General features: G+C 38.8%; 1 protein-coding gene across 5 annotated transcripts in view; it reads left to right on the top strand.

Annotated features, from left to right (window-relative positions):
• Positions 1–25,348, top strand: part of CTNNA3 (catenin alpha 3) — a 427,418-nt gene that overhangs the window by 30,896 nt on the left and 371,174 nt on the right. For all 5 annotated transcript variants that reach the window (XM_064429667.1, XM_064429665.1, XM_064429666.1 and 2 more), the window contains exon 5: positions 1,782–1,901. In XM_064429667.1, coding sequence (XP_064285737.1) covers positions 1,782–1,901 — 120 coding nt within the window. The remainder of the gene's footprint in view (positions 1–1,781; positions 1,902–25,348) is intronic.

The raw sequence follows: 25,348 nt of genomic DNA, 5'->3' as shown, positions 1-25,348 counted from the left end.
TGCAATTGAGTTGCTTCCAGCTAAGGGATTAGCCAGGAGTGGGAATTGATGAAAGCAAACATTGCAAATGCAAAGGCTTTCAGATCAGCTCTGGAGCAGAGACAAAATCAGAAAACAACAAATCATACAAAAATTGGAAGATAATGAAGTCAAACAGAAAAGAATAGAGAGTATTGCAGTTTTGTCTTAGCATGTGTGTTCTGTCAGCCATGTTGGTACAGAATTCAGGAACATATACTTTGGGTGAGAAAGTTATATTTTATTTTTTGGTAGCAAACAGTTTAAATGCAGCTAAAAAGTCCCCAGTTAACCTCTAGTAGTGCCTAATGAGGTAGAGTAAGATAAATTACCAATAGATGAAAACACTGCCTTAACTTGCCTTTTAGTTATGAGAGCAGTGAGACTGAAATAAAGGCTGCAGAGTGGCAAACAAGACGTGCTAACTTGTGTGATGGTTCCAGGCAAGTTGTTGTAAATTGTCAGTGGAAATCCACTGCAGCTGCTTTTTATCCCCAAGGAGAAGTATCTGGGGGCTGTTCAGCATCAGGTACAGCTTGGGCTTGAGCTGAGTCTCCTGCTCAGGAATGAGGGGCTCTGGAGCACTCCACATCCATGATCAGTGTGGACTCTCAGTTATGTCTCAGCTTCTTAAAGAGGGACAGAAGATGAGTGGAGGTTTTCTTTTTATTTTTCTTTTCACTTCTGCTCCTGTGGTTCATTATTCCAATTCAGTGGCTGTAGTTTAAGCAAAAGTACAGAGAAATGTGGGCTGTAGTTACTGTAGAAGTGGTTGGTTTTCCAGAACTGACTGGAAAGCAGTCCCTTGCGTCATTCCCTGGGCACTGGTACCATGGGTGAGCTTCACCTACAGGCCCTGGAACTGCGGTAGACTCAGTCAATATTTTGGAAGGATTTACAAGTGTGTAGTTCTTCCTGCTTATTTCAGTGTGAATATGTTTATAGACTTGCTTCTGGTGGTAATCACAATGATAACAAAACATTACTGAGCTACCTGCAGCTTTGCAGCCATCACATGCTCATGAGGTGAAGAAGGATATTTACAGCAAGTCAGAGGAGAAGGCTCATGATTTCCTGAAGGTACAAGGAAGCTGGACCTCCAGTTCTCCTCTGACACAAGTCTTAACCTTTCTGTTACAGTTCCTACAGCTGGGCTGGTGTTATGCATCTCTGAAAAATACCAGTCCTATTTTTAATAATAGTGTATGCATGAAAGAAGTTTTAAATTTAAAAGTAAGGTCTGTAGTGAAGCATAATTGGAGTTGTTACAGTTTTCATGCAGAATGTGGGCACATTGCCCAAGGTGATTATCTACTCTTAAATTACTCTTAAGTAAATTAGCTTGATGAGAAGCACCCTGTGATTTCTAAGTTCTGCTGTTACGCTTGATGGAATGAGTTCATGGCCTGTGTAAAGTCGCATATGCTTTTCTTAGTTGAAAAGAAAGTATTTAAATCTGTGTGCATTTATTACTTCCTGGAACTTGGCATAGAAGAAGCACTCACCTTTAGAGATTGATTGCTTGTGTTTAGTCTAACCTTTGAAGTTAGAGGACTTCATTGAATTGATGAGGGCATATGTACAATGCTTTGAATTCTGTGATTGGTGTCAAAACAAAACTGTAGGAATATGTGGGAGGTTAGAGGTGACAAAGCTCAATAGCCTTAGTGTTGAGTAGAAAATAATTGTAATACAGATTGAAACACAGCAACTGTATGAATGATAATCTTTTGTTGGCTTTTTTTTTTAATATTCCCTCACAGTTTCAAAGAACATTTGAATCTTTGAAAAGTGTATCCAGTAAATCTGATCTACAGAAAACCTACCAAAAGTTTCAAAAAGATCTGGAAAATCTTGATTACTTGGCATACAAACGTCAGCAGGTAAGATCACGGAAGATTGTAAGAAGACAATGCTGGGCATAAACACGGTGGGTGGTAACACTGCGGTGTTTGATGGAGTTACTGTGCTGTCAGCTGGGTTTTGTGCTTTGTGCACTCTCAGGTAAGGCAGCAGGGGGGCAAGTTTACTTGATGCATATGATGCTGGACTGCTGGGTTTTGGTTTTTCAGCACAGAGAAGCACAGGCAAAACAAGTAAGTGAAACTTAGCAGACATTGTTGCATTAATAGGTAATTTTCTAAATGGAAGTGTATAGAAGTACTATTTGCAATCTTTTACTTGAAAAATTAACCAAATTCACCGAACTTAATGGAATCCAACACTTTCTGTGTGTGCAAACCACTAATTTTTTCTTCTTTAGAAATGAATTTGTGAGGTTGGTATGCATCAAACTTTGAAGTGCTCATGGTATTTGACTTGTGTTTGCAAGATCAAAGTTAAATTGAATTGTTAACACGTGTTTAATGTTGGATGTTCTGACATAGCTGATGTGAAAATGTCAGCTCTCTTTATGGGTATTCATTCATTTTCTTCTCTTGATGATAAAATAAGGCTTTACCTCTTCCACAGCATGAGGATAAAAGCTGTAACTTTTCTATGTGGGGATCATTGTGGTTTGTTTTCCTGAATTCTGTCACTTGGTGTCAGTGTTGCCAAACAGTTCATGTGCTTAGGGCAGATCACTTGCAGCTATTTATATCAGGTAATTGATTAGATTACCTGTGTCTTAGTTAAATTGCATTGTTTATCTGAACAGTAGTTACCTGGTTATGGTGAGGAGTGTTTTACCTGCTTGTTGATACTAAAATTTTCATTTCAGTAGAACTTGCTGGAGAACCTGCAGTGAGGGATTTGAAAAGTGCATGTATGTGTGTATTTAGTGTAGAAGATGCTTTGAATTTTGTCCTGCTTTAAAAAGAAAGTAATCTTTTTGTGAAAAGATTGAGAATTGGTTGGATTACTCTGCAAAAATCACTGACCTGCTTTGGGACTGAAGCTGTTGTGAATTTGGGACATGTTTATGGAGTGTTTAATTGATATTGCATTAAATTGATAACACATTTAATTGATTACAACTTATATACACTTGTATGAGGTTAAGGGTATATTCATAGTCCCTCTGGCAAAATGCTGAGTAACTGCATCTGTTTGGAGACAATGTTTGTATATGGTCTGAGTGTGAATATATTGGTGGTAAAATAAGGAGTTTATATGCTGAAAGCAATCAATGTTGCTTTTGAAAGAAATACAGTTATCTGCTTCTGTACCTTTTTTTCAGCCATGAAGTGCAATGAAGCAATGTACTTCTTCAGTGGGAAAGTTTACAGGACAGATGGGAAATCAAAGCTGGGCTTTTTAAAGGGTGTTCAAAATGTCCCACATCGACTCTGATTAATAAATATACACCAAACTTCTATAAGTGGCAGCACTATACAAGTGGAAAACTTGTTTGGGGTGATGGTTGGGCAGCACCCACTAGAAAATTCCTTTGGGTTGAGAATATCTGTTTATAGCCAGGCTGCCATTTTGAAATGTGCCAGGAGATGCCTACATCTGAGAAATGTAGATTTTCTTTCTTGTCCAGGAGATAGACTGGAAATTCCTTTGAATTAAAACAAGCTTTTAATTTCCTTGATACTTTCTCATCTCTGAAATTTGAAAAAAAAAAAAAAAAAGAATAGCTACATGCTACAATGAGTACTAAAACTTATTCTCTTGGTCTATGACTTCGTGGAATGTTTCCAGTGAAGGCCAAGTAAAGTTTACATTGCTTTGTATCAATCTAAATATCATCACCTTTGCAATATGAATGTTTTCAGGGGAAGTGAGAGGACAAAATATTAAAGCACTTGGGGATAAGATGGGTCTTAGTGATAGATCCCAGCTCTGCTCTTGGGTTGCTGTGGTAGGAGCACACTTCCTTTTGTCTTATGTGGGTCTTTGTTGCTATTGAAGGGAAGTTGTCCATATAGCTTTCAGCTGAAATGGCACTGGTTTAAGGCTGTTTATTATAATTCTCTTAGTGTAAGGTTCATGTAAGGAGAGTTGGGCAATAGCTGCAATAAAAATGGACTTACAGTGAAGTTCAGTGGTATTTAGCACCTGTCAAACTGAAAAATTGCCACCGTTGCTGCTGTTCTTAGTGCTAACAGTGCCTTTAGGATGCCTGTAGCAGTGCTGGCTGTGATCCAAAGACATTCAGTTTTTGACTAGAAGCCTCCATCAATGTGTCATCTTATAGTTGACAACAAGACTTTAGTATGTGTGCACACAAAAGCAGTATCCTGTTGTAAAGTATTCTGATTTAAGGTTTGCTTGTTTGATGTTAATTGTATGCCCTCAAGGAAACTGTTTCTAAAGGACTGAAACTATGGGAAATAATTTTGGTTAATCCATTAAAAAAATAATTTTAGGATTTCTTTCTGATGTTTGTTATGTTTAGAAATGTTTTAAAAAGTTGTGTTGGAAACTGAAGGAGATAAGGGAGGTATCAAAGATATTTATGGGGCACACAGTAATTTACTTCACTTATGGGAAATAGTGATTCCAGAAGATGCAGCAGAGCCATTCCCTATTCTGTTTCACAGTCACTTGTTATCAGTACTGCAGCTGCCTTCATGATTGTACAGGTCAAATTTGCATTTTGAAAGTTTTAATTTTGAATGAAGAGTTGCTTCTTCAGTCAAATAGTACTTCTTTTTGTTAAAATGGATTAAATGCACTTTTATTCTTCAGCTTTGATTGTTCACTTTGGTGGGAGAGAATCAGAAGAGTGAAAGTGAGAAGTTGTGGGTTGATACAGTAATTTTAACAGATAAAGCAAAAGCCCTGCACACAAGGAAGGCAGAGCAAGGAACTGATTCCCCACTTCCCATGGCTGGGCAGGTGTTCATCCATCCCCAGGAGAGCAGGGCCCCATCACGTGTGACAGTGACTGGGGAGGACAAACTCCATCACCCTGAATGTCCTCCTTCCTTCTCCCCCCCAGCTCTGAGTGCTGAGCATGGCCCCACATGGGCTGGGATATCCCTTGGATCCCTTGGGCTCAGCTGTGCTGGCTCTGTCCCCTCCCAGCCCCTCACTGGTGGGGTCGGGTGAGGGCCAGAGGAGGCCCTGGCTCTGTGTGAGCTCTGCTCAGCAATGCCCAGAGCATCCCTGTGCTACCAGCACTGCTCCCAGCACAAATCCAAAGCACAGCTACTGTGGAAAAAGCCTTAACTCTACCCCAGCAAAAACCAGCACAGTATGAGATTTGTTCACTGAAGTGCTCCACTCCAGCAGCTGGAGACAAGTTTTTGAAAGAAATTATCACTTATCAACTGGCAGGTTTATTTTGTGGCAAACCCCTTAAAAGTATGCTGGAAATTGGAGGGAGTTCAGGATGAATTATTTGTTGTCAAGAAAACAAGCATGATGGTAGAAAGCTGCATGACTGAGCTCCTTGAGTTACCTGGAAAAGGTTATGGCTCAGAAATGTCAGGAACAGAGGTACTTAACTTAATCTTTATTCTAGCACATGGAAATGTGAGAAGAGCCAATGGATGGAAATCAGACAAGTTCAAACCAGAAAACAAATGAACATTTTTGACCATTAACTACTGAGAGGACTTAGTTAAGAGGTGCAGTACATTAATCACTGCTTGTAGCCTTTCTGTCCATTATCCATGCCTTTTGAAAAGATGTGCAATAACTGAGATGCAAATTGAAGGGCAGGAATTATGGATCTTTCTGTAGCTTGTGTTATTGTGTGAATTTGAATGGGAATTCACTTTTTTTCCCCCTCCAGACTTAAGAATGACAGTACATTTGGTTGGTTGTTAGAGGGTAAAGGCACAATTATGTCTTCTGAATTGCCATCCTGGATTAACAAATGGGTGAATGTGTTCACTTTTGTATTTACCACTTTACCACTGTCTAATCTTTTAGATTTTAGGGTTGGATGTGTTGAGATCTTGTTTAGGAATTTTTAAAGAAGCCTTGTGCTTTACTCCAGACGAATTTTAAGGACATACAGGCATTTGATTGCCATTAGAATTCTGAAAATGCCTTCTTTTGTTTTCTCCTTTAATATGTAGTCACACAGTATTGATTATAAAATGAGACTATAGGTTATATTTCCAGTATTGTAGCTGCTTATCTCCCCTTGACATAGGAACATCTGTCATGTTGTTGTGTAATTAAAATAGTTGATTTATGCATTCATTTAAAAAAAACCCCAACAAACAACAAATTAGTCTCGGTAGCTAAGATAGTGAAAAATTATGACAATTCTGTTCTCAGCCACCTGACTTGTTTTAGTAATTCCATGATTATAGCTCTGTCATTTGCTCCTTGCTTCTGTCTGTCCTGTGTATCTCTGTGGCTTGCTTAATGGGTGAAGGGGTTTTACTTTTCCCTGCTCACCTGAAAGTGCTCATATTCCCTGTGCTTACAATTTTTTATATGTATTCAGAGTTGTAGGAGGAAGACTTTCATATCAACATTTCCCCAGCCTGTGCCGTAGTTTTAGCAGCTCCCTTGTTCGGCTGGATTTGTGTCTGTCAGTTCCAGCCTGAATGATTTTAATTTGTATCTCCATGTGTGCAATTTTTCTCTCTTTGCATGGATGCTAAACCTCTGAGGAAAAAACTCATGCTTCCCCCATCTTTCCAAAGCTCAGGCTGTTGCTGTTTCTATGAAACTGAATTAGTTTTGGCTGTGCCCAAGATGTCTTCAGTTTGGATAAAAGATTCCAGTCTAGTCTTGTCTCTGATAAATGTAGCTGAAATGTCTTGGGAGCCAAGGATGGATGATGCTTTATGTTCAACCAAGAAATCACCAAGTAATTTAACAACAAACAAACAGTACAAAATTGAGTGTTACAGTGGGAAGGAAATGAGATTTTTAGCTAGAAATTAAATTACAAAGGCAACTAAGTAATGTTAAAAGGGCATGACTTAAAAAGCTGTAGAGAATCTTGAGTGCATTCCATGGGGGACTTGGATACACCTCTGATTTTGCTCATGAACATTTGCTATAGTACCATGTATGTCTCCTATATGAAATTTGATGTGTTGGGTGGTTTATCTCAGTGGGAGGTAGTGGCTAAGATTAGAACTCTATTCTTTCAGTAGACTGGAAACCAATTTATTTTTTCCTCCTGATGAAATACAATGATACTTCAGGTGATATGATTATGCTAATGTGGGATAAAACCAGAATTTGGGGGTTATAAATGGGGTCAGAGTGTAAGGAGAATGGTTCTTAATGAGGCAGTGATAAGTGATTTTATGACAATTGCAGTGTTCTGTCAGGCAGCAATGTCTCAAGGGAAAAAACAAAACTGCAGTTTTATATAGCAGGAGGGAGGTGAGCTTTTTCACTTTCCTGTGAAGTGTTGCCTATTTGGTTGTTTCAAATCATACATTGTGGAGCTGACTGTTCCTGCCTACATGTGATGACTTGTGCTCATCCTTAATGTATCCCATCTGGGAGAAGCACACCTGTTTTTGAACATTACTGTGAGTTCAGATTCTGCCCTGCAGTACACTAATGGTTCCTTGTCCTCCCTCCTGCTCAGGAAATATTTTTCCTCTTTTCCTTTTCCTTTCTCCTTCTCCTTCCCCTTCCCACTTTCTCTTTCCTTTTTTTCTTATCCAAGTTATGCTCCATAGTGAGGCAACCAAAACAGACCCCTGTAGAAAATGATTTAATTAATTTCCGTAGTTGCTGAGAATCATTGGTAAGTGTTCTGAAATCTCCATTGATTCCAGAGAAATTTAATCCATTTTTCCCATTTTTGTAAAAGTCCTGTGAAGGATGTCAGAATCTAGTCATATTATGAGATACTTGCTACTTACTAATCCTATGACCATAAACCCAGTCTAATTTGGCAAGACTTGATCCGGACAAAACTGTGGTGGCTGTTACTCATTCCTGGATTTATTTCTAGATGAATAAAATCATGTCTTTCATTATTTGCTGTGATTGTTTTTCCTCGGGAATGTCAGGGTAGCTGACTGAGCTGATTGCTTGGTTTGTGTCCTTGCCAAAGGACAGGGCAGGTTTGTTTCCTTTCAGTGTCCCGTTGTCGTGCAGATCTCCATTCTCTCACGCTGGATGTTGGGAGCAGGGAGTGTTCAGCAGCAGCATTGCCATGGCTCCTGAGTTCTCTGTCACCACCGGCTGGTTCATTCAGCCCACTCCATATGGAACACGTGGCTCTTTATTTGGCAGGCTTTTGTCATGCCTCTCTGAGAGGCATGACAAATGCAGTGGCTTTCAGAATTTCACATAGTTCCTCCTTCGTTACAATCAAATCTTATAAATATTATGAAACATAACACTTCCATAGTTGTGCATGGAAGCAATATTGATCTTTGAGGTCTAAGTGCTGACTTCCTCTCTCTGGAAATAATTAAGGAATGTTATTTTCAAAGACTCTGCTGAGTTCTTTGTCCCTCTCCTAGACCTACGGCTTTGTATGTTTTTATGGGTTGAAATCATCACCTAGTAAAGTGATATATGCTTCTTAGCCATAATTGAAAGAGAATTTTCTGGGAAGTAACGTATCTGCATATTCTACAGAAAAAGCAAGATTTAGAGAGGCTGCTTCCTTTGTTGAACACTATAAAAATGATGTATGCGCTATTTTGATTTGACATTCTTTTCTTTCCTTTTTTTAAAATTAAATGGCCTGGAGCAGTAGGGAGTGGTGACTATAAAAAGAAATTCTTTACTGAGTCATAAACGAAAAAAGAGAACTGGGAGATAAGTATATAAATGTCTTGTAAACGTTTTCAGATTTGCTTTCTCACAGCTATCTTGTGTGACCTTCAGCAAGCCTCTTACTACCAGGTCTACTGGAAGATATCACTAAATGTCTCCATCCAAGAGTTAAAGATTTATAGGTGTATAAGGACTTGCCAGTAAGGTTCTGTGGATATTTGAAGTTCTTTTTTTTTCAGACTATAACAGATTTATGTCAGACTAGGTAAAAAGTTCAGTCTGAGGACAACTGACATTTTTACAGGCTCAGTGACAGTATGTACCATATAGTCTGAGCTACTGTTTTTGTTTGTGGTGAGAGGTTTGTGGTTTTGTTTGGGGATTGGGTTACTTTTTTGTGCTTTTTTTCTTAGTATGAGAAAAAGTGCTATTTAGATGCTGAAAGGATGCAAGTTAGAAGGGCAATAACAGTTTGGAGTGCAGAGCTCTGATTACTAAAGAGTGGCTAATGAGTGATGTTATGTCCTGGTGAAAATGACAGTAATAGTAGTTTGTGAAAGAGTTATCTGAGGGGAATGTTATATTGTATTGATCCCAGCCTGACAGACATACACCAGCTTCTCACAGAAAAATAAATTCTCATATAAAATGTTTCTCTGCCTTGGCGCTTCATAAAAATCAGATTAGATGAAATGCAAAGCCTTGCAAAACAACTGTGAATGGAAATGGTTTGAGCTGTGAATGGAAAATGGTTTGAGAACATAATGCTTGGGAATGGTGGACAAATCCTGCAGGAGCACTGCTCCTCATGTGTTTGCTTCAGGAACTCATAGCAGGCCACAGCCAAAGCAGACCCTGCCAGAGCAGTTGGGTCTCGCTGTCTTTATCTGAAGGCTCAGCTTGTGCAGTTACTGTGGCCATAGTACTTGGCCATTCCTCAGTGCTTTAGTAGATAGAACATCACAGGAAATAAAAAACCGGAATTTTATGCAATTTTATGCATTTTTCCCTCATGTGGTAGCAAGTTAGAAGGTAGAGGTGGGGGTCTCTGTCTCCCGTGAAACACAAGTTCTGTAACAAGTTAGAATTGTGTAGCAGGGGAGCTTCTTAGCTTTTCCCTGGCTCACAACCTTGTTTTGAGGGAAGAACTTGTTAGCACTGTTTATGAGGGTTCTGACCCTTGGTAATCATTCAGCCTTTGGATTCCAGCTGTTCTGGGTAATCTGGAACAATGCTACACGCAGCTGAAAACCTAAAAAGAGAAATCACTGATGCATACCCTGAAAAATTATTTATTAGTCTTCTCTCAAGTCCAAGTCACTATTCCTATTTTGTAGTCCGTGTGACCTTGTCAAGTTGGCCACTTGGTCCTTCTTTTTAAATTGTCTCTCCTGTACACATCCCTGCCCCTTGTCCTGCACGTTCTGCATCAAGTTGCATTCTGTAGTTGGCATTTGCATAATTCCATGTGCAGTTTCCCTCTAAAACTCACTGTAGTAATTTAGCACTTAAATTTCTTACCCAGTTGCTCTGCATCACTTTTTGCTTACTTTGTCTCCTTCTTCCTCCAAGCCTTTGTCATCTGTCATCCACATCTCATTTCTGTTGGTGCATTCTAAAGGTATTGACTCATTCATTTTGCTCACAGAAAGGTGCCTATCACAACAGATTCAAACAAACATACAGTCCCACCCCCAGAGATGCTGTCTCCTGTTTTGCTGTGTGTCCCTGCACAAACAGCACCGTGCTGTCTGGGAGCTGCTTATGCAGGGCCTGGAGCATCACCAGGAAGAGCTGGAGCACTGCATGTTTGGACAGTCACAGGGATATTGTGCATGCAGGAAGGAGGGCAGAGGATGGGTCATGACAGAGGGCACTGCCCCAACCTAATTTTTGCATTCCTGACCGTGACTTCCTCCTTTCCATCCCTCTGGAATTTCAGGTTGTTGTCACAACCCAGCCAAAATGCATCTGATTGTCAGTGATATATAGGCCTGTCATCACTGGCTCTTTTTCTCATCAGGGTTTGGGAGAGCAGGCAGACCTTGACCGTGCTTGAGGGGCCTCATCAGGCTCTAATATTTTCCTTTATTTGCTATCTAGCTTTCTTAGAACATGAGTCTGTATTGCAAGTTCTTCATGGTTTGAGAGTGCTGCATCTGGTTACTTTTCAGCTATCAGTGGCTATTACTCAGCTGATCTATCTTGAAGTTTGCCTTTGTGTGATTTAGTGAAGTTGGGCCTTTATAGATGGTCATTATGGAACAAAACTTTCTTTGTGGGTAAGATTCTGACACTTGTAACAGTGCTTTTATAGCTCATAACAATAAATTCTGCTGGCAGTGGGACAGTGAAAGCTTTCCTATGTCCAAAATAAATTTGTTTATTTCCTTGAGTAAGTACATTTGGTTTTTTTCTGCATTAATTTAACCATGGATCTGACTTTGTAAGAACAAGAGATAGTATGTAATAAAATCTTGCTTCAGTTAAGATTTATATATGAAACAGCAATTACATTAATTTTAGCTGTAACTTTGTTGGTTAGCACTGGAGGAAGGATGATCCTTTTTGATTTGTGGGAGAGAGAAGTACAAACTATACCACAGGACAATTTTATGTAGTTTATTTTAGCTAGATCACAAACAGTTGCAAAAAAAAAAAGTGCATTTATCAGCTTATGTTATCTGCAGTAATGAAATTCAGCTCTGGATTCACTAAGGTGGAAAAGGTTAAGAGAGCACACAGTCAAAGAGTGCAGTTATTTATCTTTTAAGGTGAAGAGAACTGGAGGCTGCAATCTCCTAGTGGTGATTCCCTCTCTTGTTTCTGGGAGCTGGGAAGGAGGTGTCTGAGCACTTCCTGCAGAAGATGTGTCTGAAGTGCAGAGTCTTTTTGATTATCTTAAGAAAATGCTGCAGCATTTAGTTTCTTCTGCTGAGTTAGTAGAGGTCAATGAATTATTTCAGAGTCTGAAAAGATTATGCAGCCTTTCGTGAAAGTTTCTTACTGGTTATTAATTCATAGACAAATAACAGATGTGCCTGGTGTCCGGGTAAAACTCCTGGCAAAAGTGACATTTTCACTAAAAGCCAGCATTCTTAGAGTATCCTTGACACATACTTTGTGTGTCAAGGATATGAACCTAAATGGAGAGCTAAATTCCCTGTAATTAAAATTTGATTGCCAACCAAAATCTTGGAGATGCTGATGATATTTTATTGCTAAATTAATAGAGAGGATTAGAGAGAATAGGTACACAGACAGTACAAGGAGGACTATTACTCCTCTATTTCCTGCCCCCCCCTCCCCCCCCATTTTACTGGTAGGTTATATTTTTTAAACACAAGTGAAATGACAGCCAAGTGTCCTTCTCCACGTGAGCCTTTCCCCTATGAAGTCACTGGGAGTGTCTGTGGGAGAAGTGAGCTGCTTTTCATCATGGAAGGGTGGGTGTATTCCCTGCTGTGGTGTGAAGAGAGTTGAACCTGGGCGGTCAGGGAAGGGAGGTAGTGAGAACAATAATTGAAGGCATGCTAAAGAGCTCTTGATCCTGGCCTTGGCCACCTTCTTGACTTAGTGAAAATGAAATGGGAAGGTTTTTATTTGCTTTGGAAAATGGTTCATTAGAATTGCAAAGAGCTAGCTGAGAAGCTGTTAAGAATCTTGAAAAGGTTAGAACAAATGAAGATGAATTTAAAGATGTGTGTGTACCTGTGCCTGCATGCTACATGAGTCTTGCCTCAGTAGTAAGGATAGTCTAGAAAGGCAATGTGTTCTCATCCTATGTGTCTGAATAGTTTAGGGGAGAAATGACAGATGTTTCTGACATAGTTAAAAAATTAAAGCAGTTATCAAGGGAGGGAGAAAAAACAATTCTGAAAATAAAATATAGACAGTAATAATGTAAAAAAAAAGATGTGAACAATACTGGAGTCCTCCAAAGAAGATACAGAAGAGAAGTATTTTAAGATAATTCAATGTAACTTGAATAAATTCTCTCTATATCCTTCATTCACTGCCTTTGGTAGCTCATTTCATCACTGCTTTTAGTAGTGTCAGTAAAACAGCTCTTAAAGTCTTTGTAAGTAGAGATAAGCCTTAACCCAATTTACAGGACTCTTGCAAGGGTGTTACTAGGAATGAGATTCTAACAAATGTTGTTAGAGGCGGCACTTGGAGCATTTCTGCAGGGAGCTGTCACCTGGTGCCCCTCCCTCTGAGCCACCATCCCTGCCGAGCTGTGCAGTGTGTGGTCCTGGGTGCCCCTGTGGGAGCTGCAGCGTTACTGCTCACACACCTGCTCCTCCAGCCTGGATCCCTGACTGCCCACATTCTGCAGCAGCAAACCCTCTAAAACCCCAAGCCTGACCCCAGTGCATTCATCACCACTCTTGGAGGCAGCTGGGATTGGCCTGCTCCTGTTCACATGGGAGGGGTCATGGAATCACAGAAGGCTTTGGGCTGGAAGGGACCTGTAAAGGCCATCTAGTCCAACTCCCCTGCAGCGATCAGGGACATCTTCAGCTACATCAGCTTGCTCAGAGCCCCAGCCAGCCTTACCATGAATGTTTCCAGGCATTGCCATCTGCTGCCTCTCTGGGCAACCTGTGCTGGTGTTTCACTCTCTTTGTACAAAACTTCATCCTTTTATATACTCTTAAATTTACCCCCTTTTAGTTTAAAACCACGACCCATTGTCTTATTGCAACATGCCCTGCTAAAATGTTGGTTTTTCTTGTTGGGCTTTTAGGAGGTGTCCAAGGATGCCTTACTAAATATCCATTTAGTCTGATCCACATAGATATAGGTTATTCTTTTTTTTCCTTTATGGATATTGCATTGTGCATGTGTCCTATGAAACTGAAGTGCTCTGCCAAGATCTTGTTATTTGCAGTCTTTTCTGATGCAGATTTGACAGCTGTAGGAAATATATGTGCAAACACGATTGTGTGCTCTCAGAAAGCTGCCTCAGGGCTGGAACTGACCCGTGTTCTGTGTAGTCGGGTATAAAAACACTTAAGGCACATCTCACACCATTTAATAAAAAAAACAGAATCAAAACAAAAAACCCAAACCACAAAAATTACGCAACAAAATACCCCTCTTCTGGTGGGTGTAGGTGAATTGAGGTTAGCTGTAAATTAATCAAGGCTTCAGGTTGTTGCAGCATGTTTGCTGTTCTGGTAGTTAGATTACAATGATGGACACAGGGAGCAAAGTGGAAAGTGCTCTTAGTCAAACAATGTAGTTTGACATAGAGCTTCCTTTGAGATTGATAATGTGAGTTCTGTAGGGGCAGTGCTAGCGCTAGCACTGATGGGAATTGTTCTGTAAAATTCTCTGGCATATACAAAATTTATTTAGTTAGAAAATCAAAGTTAAAAGCTGAAGCACGTTCATCACTTAAATAATAAAATGCATAGTTGCCTCTTAGCAAGATGTACTTAATTGTAATACTTAATCCTCTTTTTTGAAAAGAAGTAATGCTAATAAAATGTAACTAGTTAAATTTTATAAAAGTTTTAAATTAGACTTTTTACCATGCACATAAATTTTACTGTGTTTATGCATACTGTAAGAATGGTTTATGGACCTTCATATAAAGACTTTATACCCTTGCATAATAATTTTGCTGCAATACTATTTCATATGTCACAAAAATGTCACAGTGATTTATTTATGACTATCAGTTCCTCTGCTTTCTCTTTGTAATTAGAGAATTACAGAATAATTTTGTTGGGAAGAGACCTCATGAGGGTCCTGGTACAGCCTCCTGCTCAGCTTGGATCAGCTCAGGGGTCAGATGAGGTTACTCAGAGCTTTATCCAGGCATGCCTGGAAATTTTCGGAGGATCAGACTGTTTAGCCCCTCTGGGCAACCTGCTCCCCTGTTGGGGTGTCCTTCCAGGGAAAAAGATTTTGCTTTTATCTAACCTGTAGCTTTCTTTTACATTTTGTGCCTGTTGTGCCTCATTCTGCTACCATGCAGTTCTGTGCAGGCCTTGACTCTGTCTTAAAGCACCTCTCTCCTGTGCAAGATACTTCTAAATAAAGTACAGTGCATAGGCTTTATAAATTCTGTTCTCTATATGTGTTTATGGTTCAGGGCTTGTTAAAGGCCTGTTTTTTTCTATTTTTTATTGTTTTTTCTATTTATTTATTGGGTTTTTAAATTTTTTTTCCTATTTATTGTTTATTTTTTATTGTTTTTTCTATTTATATATTGTTTCATAAACCTGTTTTTTCTATTTTTTTTACACCTGAAGAAATTTTCTCCTGCAGCCTGGTGCACTGCTTTCTTTTCGTAATGTGCAGCAGTGGCAGACCAAATGACTTAAAATTCAGTAGTTTGGTAGAATCACTTGTCAGTCCAGCATGTTTTGAGTGGAAAGGCTTTTATCCTTTTTCACAATTGTTTTGGAATTGTCTTGGAAGATGAATTATTTTCCAGTGTGTCTAATCCATAAGTTCTTTGAATATAGAGTAAATTAGTATAGTTTGAAAGAACTGTAGAACTCACAGCTATGTAGTTGTAGAACTGTTCACACTGCACTAATAAATACCTTATGGAGTAGTCATAAGACAGAATTTCTGCCACCTCCACTACTGAGTTTCTGTAGATGGTGGGTATAGACTTGGAGAAGATTTTAATTGGCAGGGTTTTACCTGTGTGCTGGAATTCATTCAGACATTGATTCCATGTGGCACAGTGGAAAAATTATTTTTGTAGTAGAAAACGTAAAACTATATTTTCATATCATGTCCATTCAGTGCAATGCTGTCATGACAGGAGCAGACACATGCAGCTGCTGCTCTATAATGGAAGAATGAACAGCAATAATTCCCTGCTACACAGAATCATTCATTGTTCTTATTTTAGTACAATTTCTAAAGAAGAAACCAGAAATTTTAGGTGTGTTTATGAACAGGATTTTAGGACAGCTCTAGTAGTCATTGCACCTGTTTCCTGTAAGCTTTGTGCTCCATGAACTGGGCAATGGCTTAGTGAAATGATGTTGCTGAGTGCATTTTTACAATTGCTTCTTTTTGTGAGAGGTGAGTGCTTTATGATAAACACATGCTGCTAATTCTGCATTTCAAGACAGAGACAGTGCAAAGAAATGTGTACATTTTCTGTTTTGTCTTACGCTGCCTGTCGTACATTACCTATTAGGTTTGTTTTTGTGGTATTGAATAATTCTGATGCCATAGAAAGGTCTCTTCAAATGCAAGCTATTAAAAAAGGATATGTAATTATGTAAGTGGACCAAGTTAAAACTTCTAATCTAAGGATTCCAGTCTAGCATTGGTTTGCTTCTATGAGCAGAGGGCTCATTCTTTGAATCAGGCAGCCTGGGGAAGTAATCCCCTACCTTTGTCAGTCTTCCTTATGGTGAAATTGTCATTTGCTTCTCGTGTCTGATTCTGTTGATGTGAATATTTGTGATGCTGAGGTGGAACTGTGTGAGTGGTACTAGGGCCTGCTCTGCTGGTACGTGCTGTGTGTAAGCACCACTTGTTTCCAGAGGGCCTCAGGAGGCTGCTGGACCAAGCTGGGGTGGTTTAGCAAACTTTCCTGGCTATTTCATTTTAGCAGCCTCAGTTTGGGGTCGTAATGGTGCTGAAGTGTAAAGGCTGGAAGTACAACAGGGAATAGTAAACCTGGTTACATTTCCTGCAGAGCCTGGTCTTTGAAAGCTCATTGGATGATGCATTGGGTGTCACTGTTCAAAACCAGCACGCACATCCCCTCCCCAACCCTACAAAAGCATTATATTATGTTAACTTATTGTCAAATACTGTGCATAGTCATGATTAGATTTAATGATACTGCATAAATGCTAAGCATACACTGTTCCTTTAATTTTTCATCTATTTGCCTTGTGGCACACAATATTTTAACTGTTTGCCTGTAGGGCTTTTTTCTTAAGATTAGGGTCTTTCTTCCCTGTAAATGGTTAGACAATACTTCATTTTCATTTCATTTTCATAGCAAACCCCTAAGCCACACGGCAGCTTTATTGAAGATAGAATGCGGTTACAGACATATTTCTATCTGGAAAAAACCTAATTTTTTTGTCTGGAATAATTTGAATAGGATAAGCTATGTTCAAGTGACCGTTTTATGACTTGGTTTTTTTTGCAATACTGGTAAAATTCAACAGAATTTACTGTAACTATTTAGCATGTTACAAATTCTTGTAATCATATTTTAATGGTTAATATGTTCTTGGGAATTTAATTATATGGACTGTGCTGTTGTAAGAAATTCAGAAAGGAATTAAAAGATACAGGCAGAATAAATCTTAGGTGGTAAGTGTTCCTTATTTTCAGATTATGTCCTCTGCTTCTGGGAAATAAGTTTTTTTCAGTGGCCCCTAATTGAATTAAACGGTATTAATAAACAAAACCCCAGTGTTTAAAGGGGATGAAGTGGAGAAGTTTTTCAGGTACTACAAAATCTGCCATTGAAAAAAAAAAGGCAGTTTGCTGGGCTTAACAATTTTTCATCATTTGACTCTACAAAGATTTTATTAAGGAGTTATAGGAGAAATCAAAATGTGAAGAAGCAGTACATTTTGAAGATAAAATATGAGCAGATGCTCTGGGCAATAGGGGAGCTGCATAAGGCAGGTGTAAAGAGCAGCAGGAGGTTTACACAAGTCAACATTCATCTTCATTCTAAGAAATTCAGTGATGGAAACTGGAAGAACTACACTGTTGGAACAGGGCAGTCACACTAGCACTGAGTTACAGTGCACCGGGGAAGGCTGGTGTAGTAGTGAATTGTGGGGCTTTTATAAAGTTGAATATTAGTGGGGATATAAATGATTTAGACTTATTTATGACAGATGTAAGATCACCAGCTTAGAAGTATGAACTGTTACTTCCATTCCCCTCTGTCTGTGAAGCCTATGGGCTGTGTATGGTTTGCTAATTTAAGCATTACTCACACAAGGTCCTGTGTTAATCCACCTCAGCATCATGGAACAGCTGACCTCCAAACTGGGTACTTGAAACATGAGGTTGTTTTCATGTCCCTGTCCAGATTTGTTGGTGTTGAGTTGGAGTTTGAGGGTCCTTGTGGGTCCCTTCCAACATGGGACATTCTGTGATTCCATGATAACAAGCACAAACCAAACTGGTATAAGTACATTATGTATTGATATTGTAAATTATTTAACCATTCTTAACAGGTTTTACTATTGGACTGAAGTCCATTACTTTACTGCAGAAAACCCTTGTGAAAGAACAGGCTTTGTGCTTTTAAAGAGTTGGCTTGTGCTTTTGGGCACAAATATTTCCTTAGGGTCATATTCCATGACTATGTTAATTCACCCTTAGTGAGAGTAAAAAGACAATATTCTTATGATTCTGTAACCTAAGCCAAAAGGCCATATGGCTTTGGTTCTGCAGTTTTTTAGTGGATAAATATCCTGTTGAGTCAAATGAGACTTCTGTGTACAGAGACTTAAAGCATCAGTCTTCATGGCCATAATCCAATAAAGCTGTTTAAATGTGTAAGTAAATTCACATGGAGTGGTGCAGGAGCTCTCTAGAAGGTTATTAATTGTTTTTACTTTGAAAATACCTGGAAAATAATTTTGTTTTTAAAAGTGTATTTCCATTGAAAGTAGCTTGCACAACATTATTTAAATTTTGTTAACAGTTTGAGAAAATTTTTAGAAAAGGGAAAAAAAAAAAAGACAGGGGAGGAGGAGGGAAGAGTTTTGACCAGGTAGAGTTGCTGCATTTTGATGCTGGTTGTCAAGGTAATGTTAATCAAGTTTGAAAGTTCTGTTGGGCACAGCTCAGTCACTTACTGAACAAGACCACAGTCAGCTGTTCAAAACAATATTCCTTCCTAAGTCCTTCCTGACCTCCACAGGGGTGCTGTGAACTTAAATGCTCTTGATTTTTTTAATTTTATGCACTGGAAGCAGATATGGACTTATTCGAGCTTATGGATTCTCTGGGTCACTTCATGATCTGTCTTGACACATCTGCTTTGAAACAAAGGGGAGCAGAAAGAATGGAGGTTGTGGTACTTGAATACATGATAAATAATAAAATCAGAGTAATAAAAAGTAAATGCTAACAACCATGTTGACTGATCAAAAAGGTAATTAGTCTGTAAGATGAAAACAAGTCTTAACTAAGCAGCAACAATTTGTGGAAGTTAGGTTCACAAAAGAGCTTGAGATTCTAGATCTGTTTTATTAGAACACAAGTCAAAGCATTTGGGACCTTCATTTTCAACAGTGTTTTTGTTTAAAGCATCCCAATTCTTTATGTAAAGATCAACAGTAAAAGAAAACAGTAAAATTTAAGAATTATTTCTAGGAGGTAGGACAAGAAGAGATTTTTGAAATGCATTGCATAATGGTATTTCTTCTTCCATGATACTTCTGGCAAGAAGGAGTAGTGACACAGATGATATTCTTGCATCTTCTGCCTTGTATGTGCTGTGCTCAAAACATTTTCTTCCCCTGTTAATGTCCAGCAAGTGACAAATAAACAGAAGAATCTGCCTCTTATCCCCATGTACCTGTCACTTGACAGTTGAACCCTGCTGCAAAGTCCTCCCAGTGACCCTGTCTCAAAAAACCCATCAAAGTATCTCAGTTATACGGTCCTAAAGAAGTCCTGTAAGATTAGTAAGTTTAGTAGGAAATTGCTACTGTCAGTACACATGCATGCACAGAGTGACAACTGAGGAAATTCTTTCTATTATAATCTTCCACTATAGGAAACAGGGAATTATTGTGCACTTCTGTATTTAATCAGACAAACAAAACCCTGGCTTGACACTTGGTTAGATAGAGTAAAAGAGGTTACAACAGCTGTCAGATTTGCTAAACTTGCTTCTAACAATGAAAGGATGTAAGGTTGCAGATGATAGAAATGCAGTGATACTGTTAGCATTTTTTATTGTTAATGCAAATTATTGTAGCACTAGTTCATAGTGTGTTGTGCTTGTAGGTTTTGTGCATGGTTTTTGATTGGTGTTTTTTTCTTAAAGTTCATAAACTGTGACAAGTACCTGATGTTGTTCTTTAGCACATTTGTGGGATTTTATCACAGGATGCCTCTTTGATCTGAGCTGTCAAGCTACTCTGGAAAGAAGCTAAATCATATACTGTGAAAAATGATTTAATAACAATGGAACGGTACAGGTGTACGTTTGTTCTCTGGCTTCTGCGTTGAATATTCTTACTGCAGAAGTAAAAAATTGACCAAAATAATCTCCAGTCTTAAAACTGGCATGTGGCTGGAACTTGGTCCTTTAGATGTTCACACAGTAATAAATTGCACCACAGTGAAACCAACCAGTTTTAATCCGTAGAAATTACACATCACTGTGAAGCCAATGTATAGTGAGTCAGCAGAAAAACCAAAACCCTCTAAACTTGTATCTCAAGAATGAGATTGATTTTGTTTTGGTACCTGTAACTATACCATGAATACAACAAGGAGAACAACTTGCACAGAGGTGTTGGTTCTTTGTCTTTTTCTTCCTCCTCTGCTGCAGAGGGCTCTGAAAAGCCTTTGGGGACACCATTCATTGGGTTCAGAGGAATTCCAGAAGGTGCAATTCTGGTGATTGGCAATGAGTCCAGCTCAAATGAAGACTGTCCCTGGGAGCCCTTCCTGCAAGAAGAGTGTTCAGGGAAAGGGGTTCCCTCCAGCCAGGGCGGGTGGCTGCAGCAGAGGCTGCACTCAGCACTGAAGGCTGGCTTGGTCTGAAACTATTTCTGAACATACAAGATACAGTAAAGACCCTTGTTTGATAAAATCTATCCATGTATTTAATTACATAGGAATTTTTATAAGGACCAAGGGGGTTAGCACTTCTCAGTGCAAACAATAGAGCAAATGATTTATTTAAAATATACATTGAAATGAAACATATTTCAGATTTTTTTTTTTATCTTCTCTTCCTGCAGATTGTTCCTGAAAGAGTCTGAGCAGAAAGAGGTTATACCATGTTCTTGGTTTTGATGTATATCTTGTGCTTGTGTTTTATTTACCACCAGCAGTGACACTGAAAATGTAAACAAGAAAAAGACGGGAAAATGCACTTAGGTTACTGTGTTTACTGGCTTTGTAGTTGAGAAACTACAGCTTTAATTAGTCTTGGTTGGAAGATTTTGGTTCATTTAATTGCAACATTGGAATGGGAGATAGTAATCCTGAAATGGTATTAAAAGGTTTTAACTAAATAGATAAATAAAATTATATGCTAGTTTTTTCAGTTTATTTCCTCATACAGAGTGAAATTTCAGGCTATAATCTTTAGAATGGAAAGTATGAGAGAAAGATTTCCTGGTCTTTGCTGGGGGTTGTTAAAAGAAAGTGCCAAACAGACAAGGATGTAACTCATTATAATTCTCTATGGGGGGAAAAAAAGCTATTAATATTACTTCTATAAATTCTAAATAAATTACTAAAATTTATTTACTTAAATTTATTTAGTACTAAACTTCTATAAATTGCTACATAAATTCACTAATAACTGTACAACTATTTTCCTTATTGCATACATTTTATCTTTAACAGGGGAATGAATATATCCTTGATACAATTATTTAACAGAAAAGATTGTATTTTCCGAAATGAGTGGCTTTTAAAGAGAATTTATTGTCAGTCACTATTTTTAGTAAGGGAAGAGAAAATTGCAGTAGCAGTAGAAGATATTTCTCCTTCAAAGCTTGCTGGTTCAAAACACCAGTCCATGGTTTTAGTTGAAGCACTATTTTTCTTTTGGCATTCTATTTTATATGCTCAGAGCTTTCAAAATATTCATCCTTAAGGCTGAAATTTTTCATGGATGACCTATTCTCAAACTTATTCTTGAATGCTGAAAAAAAGCACTGTCTAGTCCCTTTATTCATAAAGTTATGGGGAAGACAGAAGATTAATCTATTCTGTGAGATTGTTAAAAGTTAGCTTTGCATATGTCTGACAGTAGAGTCTTGGTATGTGCTCTGGTGCTTTTAGGATTAAAGTCTTTTTAAAATGGCAGACAGTACATGCCTTGCAAGTCTGTATTACTCCTTCTGATATGATTTTAACCAGTCCCTGAATTCTTAAGGAGCCATAACATCCACATTCAGGCATAATTTTAAGGTAACTTTTTAAAAGAATTGCCTGCTCCAGTTTTCCCTCTTGACTGATTCATGTAATGGTGGTGTTTTTATCTGCAGCTGCTGCAGACAGGCAGATACAGTTTCACTTTTAAGTAAACTTGCCCAAAGCTAAATGAGGGCTCGTTATTTATCTTTACCACCCAGAATTGTGGAGGCTCTTGTTAGTGTTCCGTTGTTTTTTGAAACAGCTGGAGTCCTGAATGAGCCTGTCATCTGGGTACCTTTTTAAGCACAAACAGACAGGTACTCCAGCTGATTCCTGAATCATGTCCTTCACAGCTTCGCTGTTGTAGACCATGTCTGTGCCAAGCTAAGGAGCAGAGGGCAGGAGGTGCAGAAAGAACAAAAACCTCTTTTTTTCCCCTCCTTTCCACAGAACTGAAAGGATGGGAAAGGATGATGAAGTAATGAGGAAAAATTAGTGGTAAAAGATGAACATTTGGTAAAAACATACTTACAGAACTTAATGCTGTGCTGTGGAAGGCTGGATATTTTTGTGAAGTGGCTTTTAAAAAGCGGTGCTGAGTGACATCTGCATGGAGATAACTGTGTTATAAGGAATTATCCACAGTGCTAATTGTAGTGCTTTGCTGCACAGGTTTGCAACAAGATGATTTTTCATCCCTGGGATCCTGAACCTGTTTTTTTGTGCAGGGCAGCAGTGCTGGATGCTGACATCGACACGTCGTGTCGCTGGTCCGCCTACTTTTGATGTGCTGGCCTACTTGCAATTACTGAAAAATTACAGCAAGGAATCTGGATGTTTCAAATAGATGCAAATTTAAAACAGCCTGCGGGCTGTAAAAAGCTTTAATTTTACATGGTTCTTTAGTTTCTGGCTTGTTAGTGAAATCAGAAGAAACTTTATTAGCAGTGTAAAAGCTGCAGCAAAATGTAGTAAGTTTGGACTGCTGGTTAGCTGAAGTTGTATTTTGCGTATAAGGGGTTGTTACTTTCTGTAGAATAAAATCCAAGCATTGACTAACCATTTCTGGTTTAGACAAAAGAACACCATTCAAGTTTCAGCTTTAGCACCGTGTGGCACTGAAAAGATATTATTCTGCAAGTCCATTGCCATGTAGCTGTACCAGCTTGGGACGAGCAATGTGGAGAAGCAATCAGTTGAGACAGATTCTTTTTCCCTTACATCCTACTTCTTCTGTTACTTGAATATTTCTGGCCATCCTAAACTGTAGATAGTGTAGCAGTTCTCTTTAATACTCCATCACACACTATACTCATCATTGCTGCCTGATCCTGAGCTGCTGCTCAGATACCTGTTAATGCTTCTCACACCAGAACCACTTGTCACTGTGATCAGGGAGGATGAGACAGCCCTGAGGAGTGGTGGTGTTGTCCATCTGCTGCTCTCTCCCGGGAGTGGTGTAGAGACAAAATGAGTGCTCACATACTAATGAAAGGGAATTACTGAATAATCTTCCTGCAGAAGGTTGTGTGGTGCCTGTCTTGAGTTACTTCGTGTCTGAAAATGGGTAACAGCAGACACAGGAGAGCAAACCAACTGCTGCAGATTCTACTTCATCACTCCCAATTAAAGAATAACAATCAGGTGAAAATAATGCAGCTCTACTGGATCAGTATCTACCTTTTGCATCAACAAATCAGATTGAAACATTCCTTCAGGTGCTGTAACCCAAAGCTTTTGAAATAGCACATGAAATGTAAGTAATCCAGAGATTGTATGTACAGGTATGTTTGAAATGTATGAATAAATACTTCCTTTACTTGTTGAGTTTTACTCAGGTAAAACTGAGTGTGTTTGGTAGCTTCTCTAATTATAGTAATTTATGATTCCTAGTCTAAGTGATCATTGTTTCTTACCACACACATTAAGCTGTTCTTGTTCTCCTGATTTTTCCTGTTTCCTAAAACAGTAGCCAGAAGAGAATATATATGAAATTTCCTGTGATTTTGGTTAGTTGCCCCCCATGGCCTTGATAAACCGTACAACTGGAAAAAATTTTAGAGCCACTGCATTGGTGTGATCCTGAGACATCCAGATCTTGTGCTTCCCTGCAGCAATTAAAGCTTTCTGGGTCTGTGCTTCAGGCAGAGATATTTCAGCCAGCCCAGTAACTACAAAAGGTCTTTGTCTGATCTCTCACTGTTGCAGGAATTGGACAGGGTTTTGCTGCAGCTCCACTGTGTTCTCTGTAGGGTGAATGTACCTCTCCTTGAAGCCTTAATTGTCTTATTTTGTTGGTGATATCCATCGAAAACATGAGGGCAGAAAGCTTAGTTTTCTCTAGATAAAATAGATAGAAGAGTTTAGATAATGATACTTCCACTTTACTTTTGTACTTGAAGTGTTTTATTTAGGAAAGTAATTTAAACTGAGAATTGGAGCAGCGTAATTTTAGTGACATTTGGTGTAAGTGTATTTCTGAATCTGAATAAATTATCTTCATTGTTTTTGCAGCATTTCTCCAGGGGTAGCTCCTCAGCTAATGATCACAGAATCTTTGAATCACAGAATGGTTTGAGTTGGAAGGCATCTTTTGCATTTAAAATAGATGTGACAGCTGGGGTCAGACTGAAATAAGATTCTAGGCCTAGGAACACAGATTCTGTTTGGTGCTAGCACTCGTTGTTTTAATGGCTTGAGAGATGTGCTGGCTTGTGGTAACAATTTTGAAGAAGAAATTGGAACTGTTCTTGCTTATGAAAGTATTTCAGAGCTTCATAGGAGTTTACTCAGGAATTGCAGTAGTGCCCAGTACCCATTAATAAAGCTAAACGTGTTTGGAATCACGGAGTATAGAAGAAGTGTGGAAGAGGGCAGGCATCTGTGATGAAAAAGTTGAAACCACACTTAGTCTTTTTAAGAACTGATTTTTATGCTTTTGCTGGTCATATGATGATGAAAAATGAAGGGAATGGCATAACCTGGCAAGAATTCAGTAATCAGTGAAGAGAGAACCCAGTATGATGTATTTTTTTTTTTATTTATGGCAAATTTTGGGAATTTTTTTTTAGAAAGAAAATTCAAGCAGCCCCTCCCCCAAGTAGCTTTTTTTTTAGGAAGTAATTTTTTTTGGAAGAAAGTGGAAGAAACCTGTTTATTTAGCAAGCAAAGAATTTACAAGCATAAAAATGAATGATATTACAGAATGGAACTTTTTGTTGTTCTGAAGAGATTTAGAGAGAGTCCTTTTTGTGGGGTGTAGCTTGGCTCGCTCAGTCTGTTATCAGTCATGTCCTGCACCCTGATGGGTTACAGGTGTGAGATCCTGATGTTTTTCTGGTTTTTTGGTCCAGAGCAGGCTCATCAGTTCCAAGAAGAAAAGTCATAGTTCAGGGAACTCCTGTGCCTCAGCTGGCTAAAAAACAAATTAAAAGTAAAGGAGAGCTCTCTGTTGCTGTCTCTGCTGCAGACAGCACTGTGAGAGACAGTGAGAGCTGAAGCTCTCCATGTTTTTGTGCTGCTTCAGACATTCCAGTGCTTCTCCTGCTCTCCCCCTTTGCTCTCAGATCTAGTTTGAAAAGCACAGAACTCAATATCCAGCATAAGCAGAACAGACAACTGGGGATACAAGCATCATAAAGTC

Source organism: Passer domesticus, chromosome 8 (genome assembly GCF_036417665.1).
Source record: "Passer domesticus isolate bPasDom1 chromosome 8, bPasDom1.hap1, whole genome shotgun sequence".
NCBI classification, from domain to species: Eukaryota; Metazoa; Chordata; class Aves; order Passeriformes; family Passeridae; genus Passer; species Passer domesticus.
Note: the sequence above shows the minus strand (reverse complement) of the source record. Positions and strands in the feature narration are given on the sequence as shown.